At 35.9% G+C, this 15,043-nt stretch overlaps 1 protein-coding gene across 1 annotated transcript in view; it reads right to left on the bottom strand.

Moving 5' to 3' along the window:
* The window catches only part of LOC127857769 (uncharacterized), a 74,946-nt gene extending 63,170 nt beyond the window's left edge, over positions 1-11,776 (bottom strand). The window contains exons 1-2 of the mRNA XM_052394426.1: positions 11,461-11,776; positions 4,240-4,333 (exon numbers count right to left, since the gene is read on the bottom strand). Coding sequence (XP_052250386.1) covers positions 4,240-4,333; positions 11,461-11,628 — 262 coding nt within the window. The 5' untranslated portion in view covers positions 11,629-11,776. The remainder of the gene's footprint in view (positions 1-4,239; positions 4,334-11,460) is intronic.
* Between the last annotated feature and the right edge of the window lie 3,267 nt (positions 11,777-15,043).

The raw sequence follows: 15,043 nt of genomic DNA, 5'->3' as shown, positions 1-15,043 counted from the left end.
AGAATCATAACTTGTGTATGTCAGTTTTCTGAAAAGTTGTAAATCTTAATATCAGATGTAATAAAATAATATTGACGTAAGTGAGGAAACTTTTTATGTATTTTGTATGAATATATGACAATCATATTTCTAAATAGGTAAACAAAAAATACCGGAACATGACATCGCAAAATATTTTGTAAAATTTATGAGCTTGAGGAAATCTTGAGGAAAACTTCAGTTTTCCTTATAAGCTTTCTAAGATATGGGTTCAGGTTTTGTTGCACCCGTTAAATGATCTGATTACACGTGACACATCCGATATGTTAAAACATGTACCGATAAAACACTTAAGACAAGCGTGCATCTTGAACTATTTCATCTACTCTGCTTTGATAATAAAGTACAGGGTATGTATTAAATCAACGCTTGGTTTGATTTTCAAAGATGTCATTTTGATTACTCTTGAAACAAACACGCTGATTAACATTTAGACGCTTTTGAGAGTGTCTCTCAACGACGTCTGCGATAGATGTATCTCATAAATAACTAAAGTGCCCTGTATCGTCAACAAATGCGGCCTTTTTAATCCACATTTCAATGCCTATCTATAACTATCGACCTAAACAAGTAGATAAATGCATTCGATTGGAAATGTTATCAATACCCAATCGGATCGTGCATAGGTACTTCCCGGTTCGCAATCGATAATACGATATTTTAAAGGACTTATCAGCTATAAATTTTCAATAATATTTACATAGTCATGCGTTTCACAAAGATTTACGATATATTTCTTTAAAGTTTACCTACACTGATAACGCGGGACATAATGGTCTTCCTTCAAAGCCATTATGTATACAAATACAAATAATTGGCAGCAAATCAGTGTTGCGAGTTAAAATATCAAACTTCCCTATACGAACATTGAACAGAAAATGTAACTCGGTTTGGGTACCGTATTCATATTTCGTTGCTGCAAAGTACTTAACATTTGATCTTTCGATGAATATCCTTTGTTGCACCACCCGCATTGAAAACAATACATAACATTGAGTATTCATTATTAGAAATGACTCGACAACAAAAGAAAGATATTCCTTATCCTTCTTGGAAGTCCAAACTAATCTTGCTGTTATTTTTGTATGATTTGTTTTTATGCAAACTTAAACTTGATCAAACATCTGTATGTACTCAGTATGTTTCTATTTAATGAAAATTGAAAACGACTTCCTTTACCGATTCACTCTAAGCAGTTAAATGCATTCGACTTTATTCGATTTCTTCAAATATATGAATCTAAGAAAGGCCGTGACGTTTTATTAAGTCTTTACCAAACTATGTTAATGGATTTATAAAATGGAAGTCAAATTGACTTAACGCGTAAGTTACTCAAGGCCTTTTACCTGTGTGCTTTTTCCACGAAAATGATTTAATGAAAGCTTATATTTGCATCAGCTATAATGGTAGGAAACGATGCTTATAAGAAATATAACAAATTATGTTTATGTTTGAAAATGCTTGTTACAAATTAAGCTCTGTGAAAAAGGAGTTAAATGCATGAGCGTAATGTGTTGTCACAAATTAGCCTGTGCAGTCCGCGCAGGCCAATCAGGGACGACACTTTCCGTCTTAACTAGATTTTTGCCAAGAATATACTAATTGAAATGGAAAAATATCATAAAAGCGGAAATTTCGTCCCAGATTAGCCTGTGTGGAGTGCACAGGCTAATCTGGGACGACACTTTACAAACATGCATTAAACCCCAATGTCAGAGAGCACGGCCCAATTACTGTTCGCGTGGTACAAAACAAAATATTAAATTAAGTCTGTCCTCATGTAATGCGAGCGCTGTTAATGGAATTGTTAAAGCTTTTGGACTCAAATAACTCAGGAATGTTTGGATCAACTTGGGCTCAAAAAGATATTTGCAAATCAACACTCCATTGTGTCCATATTTGCACATATACACTCCATTGTATCCATATTTGCACATCAACACTCTATGGTGTCCATATGTGCACATCAACACTCCATTGTGTACATCACATCAACACTCCATGGTATCCATCAACACTCCATGGTGTCCATATTTACGGACAAATTTCATCGCTGTAGAAATGTTTAAGTAGTTCGTTCCAAAAACATAAGCAGACGGACCGCCCGCCTGTCAAACCGATAAAGCGATTCCTGTATGAGCCTCGTTCTGGGAAAACTGGGTTTAATGCATGTGCGTTAAGTGTCGCCTCTGTTGTCCGCACATTCTAATCAGGGACGGCACTTTCCGTTTTTATAATCTTTAACGTTCAAGGGATGTCTTATTAGCGATATCAAATTAAGGTGGAAAGTGTCGTTCCTGATAAGCCTGTGCGGACTGCAGAGGCTTATCGAAACTGACACTCTACGCACATGCACCAGTTAACCCAGAACGAGCCTAATATTCTCCCTTCTTACGGGTAAATGCAAAGGGCCATGGAGCTGGGGTTCGAACATCTGACCTCCAGGCCATACAGCAGTAGCCCTAATCATTCGGCCATTCTCTTTTATGTTCTTGACTTATATGATATACGTTTGTTAAATAGGTTTATATAATTTATTTATTAGAAAAAATGCAAAAACTTTTTAGTTTAAGCTAAATAATCATAAACCATTAATTATTCAGCTTTTGGAGAATTTCCGCTATTGGCGACTCGACTTTACCGAAATTTCCAAGGTTTTTTTTACAGGTCTACGTGATATAATTCATATTTATAATTGCTTATATGACACTTTGAGTTTTTGTCATGAAAATTGCTACACGGATATGTGATGTTCTTAAAAATGATCACGTTTTGTTACAGGTATTTCGTACACGGATATGTTATGTTATAAAATTTATATTCCCGGATTTCGGTAACTCTAGAGATTGAAGTGTCAACTCGCACTTCTCATTTGAAAACCTTGGTTATCATGAGAACATTGGTTCTCATTCTGAGAGCCTAGGTTCTCATGAGAAACCTAGTTTCTTGGGATTATGCGTTGAACCGCTTGCCATACCCGCTTTAAGGCCGCGCTTTTGGGAGACGGGGTTTAATGCATGTTCTTAAAGAGCCGTACCAGATGAGCCTGTGCAGTAGCACAGGCTAATAAGGGACGACATATACCGCCTTTACTGGATTTTTGCTTATTCCATAAAAGTGGAATGTATCGTCTCTGATTAGCCTGTGCGGACTGCACAGGCTCATCCTGGACGACACTTTACGCTCACACATTAAGCACCGTTTTCCCACAGCGAGGCTCATTTTTAATAGCTGTTTTTTGTCCTTGCGATGTCAGGGGGTATTCATTGCAGACTAGTTTATCATGTATAGAATATTTGTCATTTCCGGTTTCATCCGGTTACAGGTGTTTTTCGGAATGCATGACAGATCTATATCTTCTAACCGGGACTTTGATGTTATCACCAACTGAAGGACAACCTTGTGTTTCAGTGTTAACAAAGAATTCATCAACGGCAAAGATCTTACGATAAACATGTGTATTAATAAACAATTGTGCAGCATTTTGGGAAAACCCACTTTAAATGCGCATGTATTCCCACAGTTCGATCAGGCTGAAGATGAACAAATCATGATATACATGGCGCAGAACAGGAAGTTTACATGATATTTGGGATCAAATTCGTCAACGATGAACATTTTGAAGATTCTTTAATATGAAATGTATCGTACAAATACGTCAGTCTAGTTAATTGTGGTTATTTTACAACTATACATGTTTTCGCCATCATCTGAAGTACTTAACGATTTTTATACATGAATGTTTTTCCAAAACAAAGGTTAATTGTCGGAATCCAACATTCTTTCGTTGCAAATTAAATCAGGAACGTTCACCCGAAGCCGACATAAATATAACGGATGCGAGACTTTGTTACATGATCAATTACAGAATTCAGCCGAAGTTGTTTTCGATTTTTAAAAAACAATATTATTTTACAACATAAAACATAGAAATTTATGTAAGCCTACATAGATATCAGTAACACACTTGTAAAACCGGACTAAATGTATGTACGTTAAGTGATTAGCCTGTGCAATTTGCACAAGAATTGTTGCTGAAAGAAAGTCTCTTCTGAACGAACATCAATTGTAGGCAGAGAGGGTCGTCACTTAGTAGCCGGCGGGGACTGCACAGGCTAAGTTGAGACGATACTTTAAGCACATACAATAAGGTCCGTTTTTAAAGATTTTTTCAACGAGGTTAATAATAAGACGTTTTACCATATCCGTGCTCGGAGTGCTGGACGAAGCTGTCGATTATTAACTGATGCAGGACACCGCCTCCGGAAGTCGCGTTCACGGACCGGATCCGAAACTGAAAGTATCGACGCGTTTGTATAGTATATATCCAATAATTAAAGTATTTACACATGTTTTATCGGCGTAGTAATACCGATGTTTGCATATATCTGAGCCTTGATCTGGAAATAAGGGGCATACTGCATATTGATCTTGATGCAGAACTTCTGCTTAAACTGTAAATGTGCCAAATTCAACAATAAAGTGACAACCGTATACACATTTATAAGAAGCGCTGTTGACATATCAATAAAAATTGTATACAGTAATGTACGTTTTTGTAAATAGTTGCATTTATATTATACTGCTGTGTCAATGAATGACAATTATACAGTAATCTGTGCAAAAATTAATTGAATTAATATTAGCGCAGACTACTGTAGAATTGTCATTCATTGACACAGCAGTATAATATACATGCAATTGTTTACAAAAACGTAGATTATACAATTCTAATACATAATTCTTACAGAAAAAGTATACTTTTACCCATGTTTACAATGAATCAATTCTATCACTCAGCAAACGTCACATTCGTTGAGTTCAACTTGGCGTCTTGTGATGGATAAAGCCTTGTTCAAAACGAAAGTTGAATGAATTGTCAAAAGGAAAATCGAACAAATCATAACAACAATCGATTCGAACATGCACAATTTTCTTTTTTAGCAAAACTCCAATCCACAATCGTACACAATAGATCCTGCACAATCAACGCAGGATTTCCGTTACAGTATCTTCCCATGCCCTTCCAAGATCTTAATATAGATAAAGGTTTAAATTAACTAAAATGATGTTGCGCTCGTAGATTTCGTAGCCTACGTTCGGTTCTCCGAAATATCGGTGCATACGCCGCCATATTTACGCTAAATTACTGAGTTACGTGAGCCTCTGAGCACTCGTAACTTTACATGCAAAAATACGCTAAACGTAACTTTACGAAGTTTATAGAAACGCTACTAACTGAACGTTTTGCACTTACGCATGATTTTTGAACGTACGTAGTTTTAAGAAACGGTCCCCAGGTGATTTACATCATTAGGTATTTTGCTTATGTCATGAACTATATAAGTAACAGAAACTTTGAAATCTACAAACACTTTTTGGAATTTTGGAAAAAGATTCATGATTGAATGAAGGAACTTTAATTAATCTTGTAGAACATGCATAGATTTGATCTTCAGCTTCTAAAAATATGAGAAATAGAAAGAACGACAATATCTTTTGGAGAGATAAATGTACCTACGTTATAAGCAAAGGACCTGTGCGACAATTCCCGGGCTTTTTAGTCTGTTTAGTTAACACCGTAGTAACGTTTTCCATACATAAAATGCTCAACCTTCCAACTTTAAGCGCCAAGTGGGACGAGGGATCGAAAGAGAAAGTCACATGCTTGAGTACATTTCAACCCATGCGCATTGCACGCGTTTTTCGCATAAAAACAGTGGAGCGATACAGGACCATCATGGCCCACTTGTTTTTATGTCGCACTGGTTTTTCAAGAGTTTTTTCTTTAAATTTTGTAATGTAAGCGTTATTGCTATATATTATATACCAGTGTTTAAGATTGACACACACTTGCCATTTTGTGTAAATCTTTTATATCGTGTTTTATATTCCGCATCTTCAATTACCATGACACACGCTACAAACAAGTGCATGTAGTTGAAACGTGATCAGCACATCTCTAGCGATATTAAATATAAAACAGTAAACTTGAAGCCCGTATATACGATATTATTATGCCATCGTTCTTTTTTCCATTATAATCTACCCATCCCATCTTATTTCATTATATCAATGCAACGTACATGTTATATATTCAGGTCGGGCTTGACATTAACATTTACCACGAAAATGGGCCTAAACTAGTAACAATGATTGTCTGAACAATCCGCATATCGGTAGGCGTATATTGATATAAATAACAAGATCAATTACCATTAACACATGGTTTCCAGTGTAATAATCACATACGACTTGTTTGTTGTTTACAAATGCGTTTCTTCTGTATAATATATTTAATATCATAGACATATTTCAGGAATAACACATATAGCCCCCAACTTAAAAGAGTAAAGTCAACTTCGGACTTCGGCCTCATTTGGAGTGAGTAAACTGACTTTGGTGATTTTATATTATTTGTGTTTTTGAAACAAATATAACGATGACGAATACAAAAAATACAAATACGAATTCAATTGAAATAAGTACAAACATAGTGTGTCTAAATCATGCCCTTGGGTGAAAAATTAACACCGCCCTTGGGTTAATTTGTTTACGTTATGTTTATAAAGTAACACATCGCAAATTTTTCCGTTCTGAAACTGCAGGGCCTAAAGGTTTTGTATTTGGCATTTAAAATAGAGTGGTGTTTCTCATTATAGTCTATTCAAATAATGTCCCTAGGGGTCAAACCTGTCCAGACCCAGGATTCACAATATTTGTATAGACTTATATAGTAAATAACTTTAAAAATTCTGTCCTGAAACCAAAAGGGTCAGGGTTTTCATATTTGGTGATTTTATGGTGCATTGCATTTAGCGTCAGTGCGGTCAATGTTATTGTTACTAAACATAGAAACATACTTCAACTAAATCGACTAAACTTTCACACAAAAAAAGAAAAATATTTCAGATATATGGCATGAAGACTAGATAAATGTATTTTTGTGTAATTATGTGTGTAGGTAACATATATGTAGACTTTTGTTGGAGCTATAGTGGAATCAAGCTCTTTGCTAAGAAAGTAGATGTATGTGTATTGAACTAGTTAGTAGACATAGCTCGCATCGTTAAGTAAATTCAAATACCATAAATAAATTGATAAACACTCAGAAATCTAATTGCTTGGAATGAGCATTGTTGTTTTCATTTACAAATTTTCAATTATAAGAATGATACTTAATGCAGTTGACTGACACAAGAATACTATCAAAGTAGACGAATATTAGAGCTGTCACAGGAAGGTGCTATTTTTTTAAATAAATAGAGTTAATATCTGCAGTTTTAGTGACATGCGTTGCAACATGGTATGCAGTATTAAATTGAAATGTCATAGTGGAAAATCCCGTGGAGTGCAGCTTAGTAGCCCGGTAGACGCCATGCATATTATTAAAGTTATACAACCGCATTTTTAAGTAAATAGTTAAATATCCAAATACTATACCGCGACTTTAAACTTGAAGAAGTGTCGAATGTCGTATTAAATGTTATTTATTACCGTTGGGGATAGCTCTAGTTTGTTGTTGAGAGAAAATGTGGTTGGGAAAGATGGAAACAAAATTTTCTGAGTGCCTTTCATTATTGAGAAAAGTCATGAAACATTTTATAATTAGTATCAGTTCCATAAATCTTGTAGGATGATTTTTTTGTATGCAAAAGACATTTGGAAAACGCCCATATATTGATGCATGAGGTCCATGTATACTAAATGGATTGTAAAAGTCTTCATAGAGCATTGAATTATGGGCATAAGCAAAGGGGATAATCACGTAATAATCAAGATGTCGACGTTTATGACAGTTAATTTTCGCAGTTTTATACCTTTAATTTTGTTTGATTTTGACTAACGCGCACTCTCCAGTCATTAAAAACGGGATACGCGTTTATTTCGTATTAAAATCCGCTTTATATCATGACGTTACTGTCCGAAAATTTTCTGAGTGGAGCTGTAAAAACTAATAAGGTCATCCCGCTAAAAAAAATTGGAGCGAGTAAAACCGAGTTATAGAGCGAACATTTAAACGAAACAAATGCTTGTTACATTCTTGCTGATATGGCTGCAAAGTGAGCGTCATTTAGACATGTATAACTAGTAATAAAGGGCATAAAACGGCGAAAAAACTGCCTCAGCATGGACGCCGCCATCTTGACTATCACGTGATTTCCCCCTCTGATAAGTAGTAAGTGATTTGTATCCTGAAGAGTTAATCTTTCGATTTCAATTATTATCAAAACTGTAAAGACAGTTGGCCGGAATAAGTCGACAATTAAAGCCACACATTAAACGCGTAAATGTGAATGTTTAAAAAATGATACATGGGATTTTATGCTTTTTGCAGTTATGAAAATGTGTTAAAAACTGTTTATATCAATTGAGACACATTTTTGCAACAATTATATGGTCTCAACTAGCTTTAAATCACATACCATTTCTATCAGTCTATGAATAACATTTGCCGATTAGTTCAATTACACCCATGTAAAAGATAAAGGTAAAACGGAGGTTAAATGATCATTTCATTCAGAATGACTAAAAAAATAATTTTTAAATAATAAATTGTATTTTTTTTTGCTATCAGCAATTGTCAAAACAGATTGTGAAGCAACTTACCCTTGACAACGACCTCAGTAGTGCAGTCACAGAGTAATTGTGCTGTTATCACTTAAAAGGTGTGAAGCAAAACTTTCATACCTAAATTGTGAACAAGGCTGTTTAATTGCTGATCACCAGTGGATTTTAAATTGAAAGTTTCAGATATGGTTCTCATATTGCAACCATTACTAGTCCATTCTTCGAGTGATTAGGCAGGTATGATTTGAGAGCAATTCAATTGTCTGTAGATCTTTTTCAAATTGCCTGACACTACTCACACAATGAGATTTTTGGAACGATTATATCAAATTAATATATTAAAATTTACATGTATTCACTGCGGAGACTAATCTCATTATTAGAGCTATTGAAGCATTGGTATTGAATAATTTGCAAATGTCATTATTGGACAAGAGAACATTTTAAGGTGAAACATTTCCATTATAATTATTCAAGTGTGTTATCAATTCAAATGATCAAATAAGCAATGTCAGTGTTCTGCCATAAGTATATCAAGAAAAATACGTTAATAGATCTGTTATTCAGCTTTTAATAATTACTTTCACATTCCAACAGACCTACGGTAAGTTAAATTGATATACTCTATGGACATTTCTGTTTTACAAAATTCTTTTAAAGCTATTGAGATGGTCATAAGTGGTACGTTATCTTATGCAATTAAATTTCTTAAGTTTATAAACATACTCCACATATTTATATATAAACCATTAACTGCTACTGACATTCAACTATTGAGTTATTTGAGTTAACAATGATTTATCCATGTTAATTTTTATATGTATTGAAATCAATCTTGTGTGGCCTCCTAACAATGTACACCAATCAAGGACATAAATAACAAGCAAATTGGTTGAATTGATATCCCGACCAAATAAAGTTTGTTTATGGTTGGGTGCTCATCTCTTGAAAAACAGTATAATCCTTAAACAAAATATTTAAGTATAGGGCAAGTGTTTTTAAGCATTGCAATGTTTCTCATTAATATCTATAAACCCATGAAGTTGCATGTTGAAATTTTATAGCGTAACTGAGACAAAGCCCTGAAAAATTACATCATACAAAAATAACAAAGGCCAATAAATATTATTTGAGTACGTGGAAGTTTATGGCTCTTGTGCAAGGCGATTCTCCGTATTAATATATATACACCCATGAAGTCTCATGTTGAAATCAGTATTGCATCTGAAAAGATGCATCATACAAAAACAACAAAGGGCAATAACTCTTATTTGATAATGTGTAAGGTTATGGTTCTTCATCATAGCACTTCTCCACACTGATATACACACACCCATGAAGTTTCATGTTAAAATCTTGTACCATATCTGAGATATAGTCCTGAAAATTTCCATCATACACAAATAACAAAGGGCCTAACCCTAACCCTAAGCGTAAATTATCGTTAGAGGTAAGCCTGTCAGTAACAGACTTATCAGGGACGACTCGTTTCGCCGAGATTGGATTTTTGTTGAGAAGAGACTTCCTTTGAATGAAAAATATCATTAAAGCGGAAACTGTCGTCCCCTAACCTGGGACGATACTTGAAACTGTCGTCCCCTGTCTGGGGGGACGATACTTTAGCCCCATTTTCCAGAGCACAGCTCATTTTTTATATGACAAAACATATGCAAGTAATGGATCTTGTACTGATAGTACTGTTGTTGCTGCTGAAATTAACGCTGATGATGTTGACATTGCTGTTGATACTAATGTATAAGCTGTTGCTCAAAGTCAGGGTGATATGTCGATGGTTTTATCTGCTGTGGACATGATGTTGATAACATAAGACTTCATGCGGTGGTAATTGCATTGAACTCTTCTTAGCAAATACATACCAACGATTTCCCCGTACCATATCTACCAACCTGGGTATCTCCCGTACCACATCTGACCCGACAAGGGGCATTACACATTCGTATGTACCAAATAATCTCAATTCAGTAACCAACAAGCTGTTTAATACACAAAGTTGACATTTGGCCTCGTATCGTGACGTTCACCTTTGGGGTAGGGGGGGGGGGGGGGGGCGGGGGCGGTGAAATACCTTATTGTGGTCATGTGTGGTTTTTATTAGTAAGTTACTTAATATTTTAAAATTGCATGATAAATCACAAAGTTACATTCCGGACAAGCTGTTTCATGATCAAATTTGACCTTTTACCTCTACATGTGACCTTGACCTTTTAGGCAGTGAAAAAGTGCTACATGCGACACGTCGTCTTATGATCAGTAATGCTTGGGTAGAGCTACTTTAAGTTATTTCAAAATCGATCAATGATTGGCAAAGTTGTGGCTAGACAGACATTTCTGACGGACAAGCGAACGGACGGACGGACTTTCAGACGGACAGTGCGACTTCTATATGCCGTCATATAGAAATGCATTAACATATTAACACTTGGGCATGGACAGGTTTGACAAGGTTGTAAAACACTTCGTTAAGGAGTACTATACAATATTAATGAACGAAGTATCACAATTCTTCTGTTAAGTTTAACACGGAAAAACGAATAGCAAAATAATCATAAACATACATAAAGAAACATAATATAAGAAAACAGATTATAAAACCGAATAAACCATTAAACGAAGATGAAAGCATTACAACGGTGATGATAAAAAAAAACGCGATCAACAACATAAATCAAAAATAACAATATATATGAAATATTTATCAATAATTGCACACTCAGCACAAATGATCGAAATGACATCCCATGACGTTAGAATAAAAATGCGTTAACGTCATCGGGGACGTAAATGACGTCACCATGAACGTTAATTGTAGCAACCAATTTTGGTACTTACTTTGATCACTGTTGTGACGTTATGCATCCCCAGGACGTCAGACTCAGACGAATATGTATAGTGATGATCGTAACCGTCTTCGAAATATACCCCTGACGTCATCAAAGACGTAAATGACGTCATACCGAACGTGAAAAGTAGACATCTCGTTAATGTGGTAAAGCCCATCGTTTTTAGATCAAGCTCTGCAATAGCATGTCGTAGTTTAATTCATAACATGTAATGAACGGTACCATTAGAATTATTGAAGCCAAAATCAAACTGTGTAACACACTGCGCTGCGATCAAAATGTTCTGTCAACTCAAACAGCGCAGTCTGAGCGAGATTAAGTTTTAAATCTACGGATAAACTGTGGGTATGTATTAACCCTTGACCCCGTCTGCAATCGTCCAATAACAGACGCTCGAGTGCAAACAATCCTTGTTCCGAGTCGGTAGAATGCAATACTTAGTAGAATTTTAAACGCATACTTTGTTATAATCAGATAACGTTCGATAGCTTTAGGGAAAAACATATGCTTTTTTAATGTTTAGATATATTCCATAACTCTTCGTTGAGGATACTAGATGATTTAAATCTAACATCAACGTAATGAGATGTTCGGGTATTAAATAATTAAGGAAAACGCGCTTCTACTTTTTCGAAGGTACTTAGTAACTATGAGGCATACGTTGTTTCTCGTCGCGGCGGTTCTGACTGCCATTTGTGCCGCTTACGAGGACGCGTCGTTAGTGAGGTCATCGGAAGCGTTAACGTTTGACGACGACATTTATCTCGAGGAGCAAGAGACCGGCGGGCGGCTGAGGCTGCAGAGTAGAGGGACGTTAGCAGATATCATTGACCTAGACAGAATTGCAAGCGTCAAGGTGAGCGCGATCTTTAGCAACTTTAATAGTTAACATATTAGAATCGCTCTGTAAAAACGAGGTTTATGCATGTGCGCGAAGTGTCGTACTAGATTAGCCTGTGTAATCCGCACAGGCTAGTCAGGGACGATACTTTCCTCTTTCATTATATCGTTTTGTTTAAATAAGTCTCTTTTTTTGCGAAAATCCAGTTCGGGCGGAAAGTGTCGTCTCTGATTAGCATGTACGGACCGCACAGGCTATTCTGTGACGACACTTTACAAACATGCATTAAGCCCCATTTTCCCAGAGCGAGGCTTAATTGTTACATGCGATGATAATCCCAATCATAGTAAACCCGCGTATATAATGTAAAAATGTGATTTCGCTATAAAACTATGATATGGATTCGGAAGCAAAACGTTTTTGGACGAGCGGAATTTTCGACGACAATTAATGATATACCGGTACGTATATAATTATCAACATATTATGCATCGGGTCTGGGGCTGTTAAGTGACCTTTGGGTGTTTAATAGATATCAATTTAAAAAAAAAACACGGTATATATTCCACTAACATTATGTCGATAAAGATACAAACCCTTGGGGTGGGTTTAAACAGGCTGGGTTTAGCAAAGGTGATAGCAAAGACAGCCCCTGTACTTCGTGGCGTGCGGGAAAGGGATTGGGGTAGGTGGGCAGGGGTCATATAATTATTTGTCAATTAATTATCTTGAAATATTTTTTATATTTTCGAAACATTAACTAAAATCTATATACCCTTCGTCAAATGTGAAGAAATAACGCGTTCATCTTAAAAAAATGATAATAAAAGGATGATTTGAGGACTTTCATAAACAGGACAACATATTGCACTATTTTTGCCTTATTTAAAAGCCATCTGTGCAAACAATAAATGATCGGGTTTTCATGTTTGTACGATTAATATCAAGATGGTCAAATATTTTGAAAACTGTAAACGTGCATATAGTTTGATGTATAGTTTATGATAACGATATAGGTACGTTTGATGCCTTTTTAAAATCCATTAATGTTTTAAATCGCGCCGAGTTATTATTTACGAATTTTAGATATCTCTATTTTACACAAAAACAGTTAAAAGGGATATTTGAAAGGCAAAATTATGGTAACGAATATACCATCTACATAAACCCGGCTGTTTATTAGATTTATGCATACCGAACATCAATTATTGAGATTAAACGACATGGGGGATTTAATCAACAAGTTAGAAAACAATTTCGACTATTTCTCTTAAACGCAAACCCCATATGGAGTACATAAGTTCAATATTATTTCATTTAAATATCACTTGTTATGAAGCAGTTAAGAAGGTCCAAATCAATCAATATGCCGAAGTTTAATCACTCTCATTGATTTCTGGAACAGGAAGTAAATTTATACGACGCGAAAAGCTATTTAAGCACATGTTGTCATTTTTCCAATGTTCAATATACATGCATGTGTATGAAGTAAATGAAGCGTGATTTTTTTACACTGCTTTACAATGCCCCAGTGACGTAGGCTAATATACTGCTTTGTATCCGAAGCGGATTTTGAGATAGAATCCAGTTTTTCGGACGGACTGACGGGCGGACAGACATCACTCAGATATACCATAACATATTTCTGAAACACTTATCCAACCGGTTGAAGCGATTAAAAAGACAAACTAGTTGAGCCACACCCATTGCGTAAAGTATCGCCCATGATTAGCCTGTGCAATTCACAAAGTTTAATCAGACACGATGCTTTCCGCTTTTACGGAATTTCACATTTAAAACTGTCTCTTCTAAACGAATGCCCTATCCAGGCGGAAAGAATCGCCCTTTATTAGCCTGTGCTAGGACGACACTTTACGCACATGTATTTAGCCCGGTTTTCTCAGAGCGTGGCTACAAATTAAATTCTTATGTTCACTTCAGAGGGTGCTATGCAAAGACAACAAGATACTTGTTCGCCTTGACGACGACAAACCGGATGTCACGTGGACAAAAGGGCAGATTCTGATTGGTGGACCGCAGTGGAACTGCTCGCACAATGTCTACAAGCCGGAGTCTCAAACGATCTACGCCAAAATCGGGACTTTGCTGCGACCGAAGGAGAGGGTCGTTGAAATACACACGATAGAGGCGGGGTACGATTTACAAAAATGTTTTTATTCAGATTGAATATTTCGACCCGTAATTGAGCTTCGCTCTTGTAGAACGGGGCTTAATGCGTGTGCGTAACATGTCTTCTCATATAAGCCTGTGTAGTCCGCAAAGGGTAATCAGGGACGACACTTTCCGCCTAAACTGGATTATCGATTAGAAGAGACTGCCTTTAAACAAAAAAGTCCATAAAGGCAGAGTGTCTTCCCCAATCACAGGCTCATCTTGGACGACACTTTACGCACATGCATTAAGTCCCGTTTTCCCAAAACAAGGCTCAATTTTACTGCCGATGACCGGTGGCATATTCAGGCATTAAGTCTTGTAAGAGATTGTTTCCTTACCAAGATGTGCTTAAAACCTTCAGGATTGACAAAAAAACGAGTTTGTGATCATGTTGTGCTAATTAAAAAAAGGTATTAAGTAATATTAATATGAGTATTAGTATGATTATTATGACAAATGTGTTTCAATATATGTCCGCATGAATAATTGAAACTGCCAACCAGGCACGAAAAAAGAAACGAGTCAATTAAATTACTTTTAGTTGTTCATGGTATTG

The sequence above is a fragment of the Dreissena polymorpha genome, chromosome 14, assembly GCF_020536995.1.
Source record: "Dreissena polymorpha isolate Duluth1 chromosome 14, UMN_Dpol_1.0, whole genome shotgun sequence".
NCBI lineage: Eukaryota > Metazoa > Mollusca > Bivalvia > Myida > Dreissenidae > Dreissena > Dreissena polymorpha.
Note: the sequence above shows the minus strand (reverse complement) of the source record. Positions and strands in the feature narration are given on the sequence as shown.